The sequence below is a fragment of the Lathyrus oleraceus genome, chromosome 5, assembly GCF_024323335.1.
Source record: "Lathyrus oleraceus cultivar Zhongwan6 chromosome 5, CAAS_Psat_ZW6_1.0, whole genome shotgun sequence".
Taxonomy (NCBI): Eukaryota; Viridiplantae; Streptophyta; class Magnoliopsida; order Fabales; family Fabaceae; genus Lathyrus; species Lathyrus oleraceus.
Window position 1 is genome coordinate 612,522,520 of NC_066583.1, and position 2,952 is coordinate 612,525,471.

Genomic DNA, 2,952 nt, shown 5'->3' on the forward strand with positions numbered 1-2,952 from the left:
CTCCGACTTTCTCATACTCAAATTTGTATTGGTTAGAATCCCAATTGCTGACCCTTTTCTCTCTAGCAATTTAATTAAATAGTATAATTGATCACTATGTCAATAGAAGAAACAAAACTCTTAGTAATAATTTTTAGTTCTCATAAAAAATTAGTTATATCTTTTTCCAGCACTATCCATATCATAGGTTGATTTGTAACCTCTGTCCCTATGCTTCTCATTTCCGATAATTTAAGTAACTAATAAAAATTTGAAAATGCATGACATGTACGATTGTTACACAAGATCTAAATTTGAAACTAATCACTATCATAACAATACATATGTTAACCAAAATCAAATTAAACACAAAACTACAATAATGTAAGATACTAGAGAAATAAAATTAAAGGGACAACAAATTAATTATGTACCACAAGGTTTCGAAATTAAATAACTATATATAAGCCAATTAATGCACATCAAACTTCTGGTTGAACACTATTAGCTTTAGCTCTAATCATGTTAGCTTTACGAGTAACTCTAACATGATACACACTCATAGCTAAAACCACAACAAATCCAACACCAAAGATAATTCCAATAATGCCCCCAGCTCCCAATTTTCTACCACCTTTGTTTGATTTTGAGTCTTTGCTTTCATGAATTTGAGTTGCTTCAACTGCTAAAGGAAAAGGTGAACATTTAGATGAAGTGCATGGATCATTATCATTATGGTTTTGTGAATTTGGATGAAAGAATTCATAGGCTGATGGTGAAAAGGCTTTTGGGTTTTGGTAAACAAGTCCATGAGGTGCTCTTTCTTGAGATGTAACAATGGTGATGATGAGTGATAGAGAAAAGAGGATGAGACCAATGGGGTTGGACATTTTTTGTGTTTTAATGTTTTTGTCTGATTGAGTTTTGGTTGTTTGTTTTATACTTGGAAGTTGAAGGAGCGGGTTGCATTGGGTTTTATAATGGTGTGAGGTTGTGAAGAAGTGGTTATTCCTTGGACCTTAATTTTTGTGTTGGGAAAAAGAGGGTTATGAATGGGGAACAAAATTATTGGTTTTGCTTTCAGCACACCCTAATCTCAACATTGAACAATTCTTTGTAATTCCCAAACTCATGTTAGTTTTAGATAGATACAGTCATAGACACGATTTAAAAACGCGTTTGAATTAGAATTGATTGACCATAATAAACCGACAGATAATTATGACTAGCAGGATTTTCGAATAGTTAACATCGATCAATAAAATTTGGGAACTCATACCCAACAACATATCAACGGAATTGTGAATCCAATTTCTATATCAAAATAATTAAAATTGAATTCATCAGATTTCGAGTTTGATTTTAGACGAAAAGATTGTGATCAAAGTTTATTTTTAGTATTTTTTTTATTTGAAAGAATCATCACAGTTTCATAAAATAGTACCTATACATTGTGATTGTGAAACAGATGTAACAACTCTAACTACTACTAGATTCCAATTAACAACTGGTCTTTAGATTTGAGTCATCTCTGCTGCCACTCAACCTCTTTTTTTTTTTCTAATTGAGTTAACCCTTTATCCATATGGGTTTAGGAACAACTATGGCTATAGGGCATAAATGTCATTTATTATGTTGTGACAACCTTGGCGTGACTTTAAGAATGATTTACTCACACTTGAGTGCCTTACTCAATGAATATACTAGTACTACAATTCGAGTAATTAAATAGAGACTAGGGGGTGAAATCATTCAACAATTTATTAATGCAATTAAGATATTAATCATTTACTTAAACTAAGCTTCACCTATAAGTATTGTGTGTTGATTATGAGTGAGAATAGGCAAAACTATCTTACTAAATGATTGAACAAATAAGGTCAAAAGTTTTTTAAATATTTCTTAATTAGAAGGTTTAGGTTGAGACATATTTTTCTTGGGTTATTTACAATTTACACCGAAAATATAGTGAGTTGTTTGTTGAAAAAGGTTTATTGTTAAGTATATGACCGAATAAAAAGAGTTGGGAATGTTTTTTAGAGCCTGATTATTTTATCTTTAAAAAAAATAATTTTTTTAAACTAATTTTTATTAAAAATATTAAAATATCATAAGTTTTTTTAAATTCACTTTTTAAATTAAAAAATAATTTTGATATTTTATAACATAAACATTCATTAAACATTCATTATTGTCGAAATCACAATTTTTTTTCCATAAATTATATTTCGAAAAGGATTTTTATAAAAAATTATTTAAAATAATTCCAAAATAATGTAATTTTTGAAATTTTAATATTAAAAAAATTTAATAAAACTAAAATGACGAAATATCTAAAATAATATTTTAATAATAATAATTACAAATAAATTTTTGTTTGAAGTTTTTATAAAAAAAGTTTTTTTTAAAACAAAAATACGTAGCACTATGAAAATCATTTTTTTAAATAATTAAAATAAACGACTCTTAATTTGAAATTTTGATATGGACAAGGTGATTCAACAAACCAATTTTATCGCCATTAATAGAGAAAATCGAGAGCAATGCAACTGTGTCTTTCTAAGCCGATAATTGATTTTGTATTTCATTTTCAAAAAATTTAAGACTATTTTTACCATTATTTTATTTGCATTCATTTTTACTTTTTATTTTTAGTATTTAAGTTCTTCACAATTCAACATTTCGCTCAATATTTAAGAGTAGTTAAAAACCACAATTAAAAGATATAGTTTTTTTTAAAATCAATTTAAAACAAATAGAACCTGTGATTGGAAATTATTTAGTTCTAAAATAAGTGTATTTACTTTTAACATAATAGAACTATTAAAATGACTGCGTGAGACGAGAAATGTATTTACTTTCAACATAATAGAACTATTGAAACTATTGCGCGAGACTACGGATAGATGTCCATCTATTTTTTTTAGGTTGAGTTTTTTATGGTCAAACATTAAAATTATACTTTGAGGATGG

At 27.4% G+C, this 2,952-nt stretch overlaps 1 protein-coding gene across 1 annotated transcript; it reads right to left on the reverse strand.

Annotated features, from left to right (window-relative positions):
* Positions 1 to 273: 273 nt before the first annotated feature.
* Positions 274 to 936, reverse strand: LOC127087042 (uncharacterized). The gene has a single exon (XM_051027884.1). It carries the CDS (start codon positions 867 to 869, stop codon positions 462 to 464), a length of 408 nt encoding a protein of 135 aa, XP_050883841.1. The 5' UTR covers positions 870 to 936; the 3' UTR covers positions 274 to 461.
* Positions 937 to 2,952: the final 2,016 nt, after the last annotated feature.

Coding starts and splice junctions, on each gene's coding strand:
- LOC127087042 (XM_051027884.1), bottom strand. CDS start 869: ATGTCCAACCCCATTGGTCTCATCCTCTTTTCTCTATCACTCATCATC.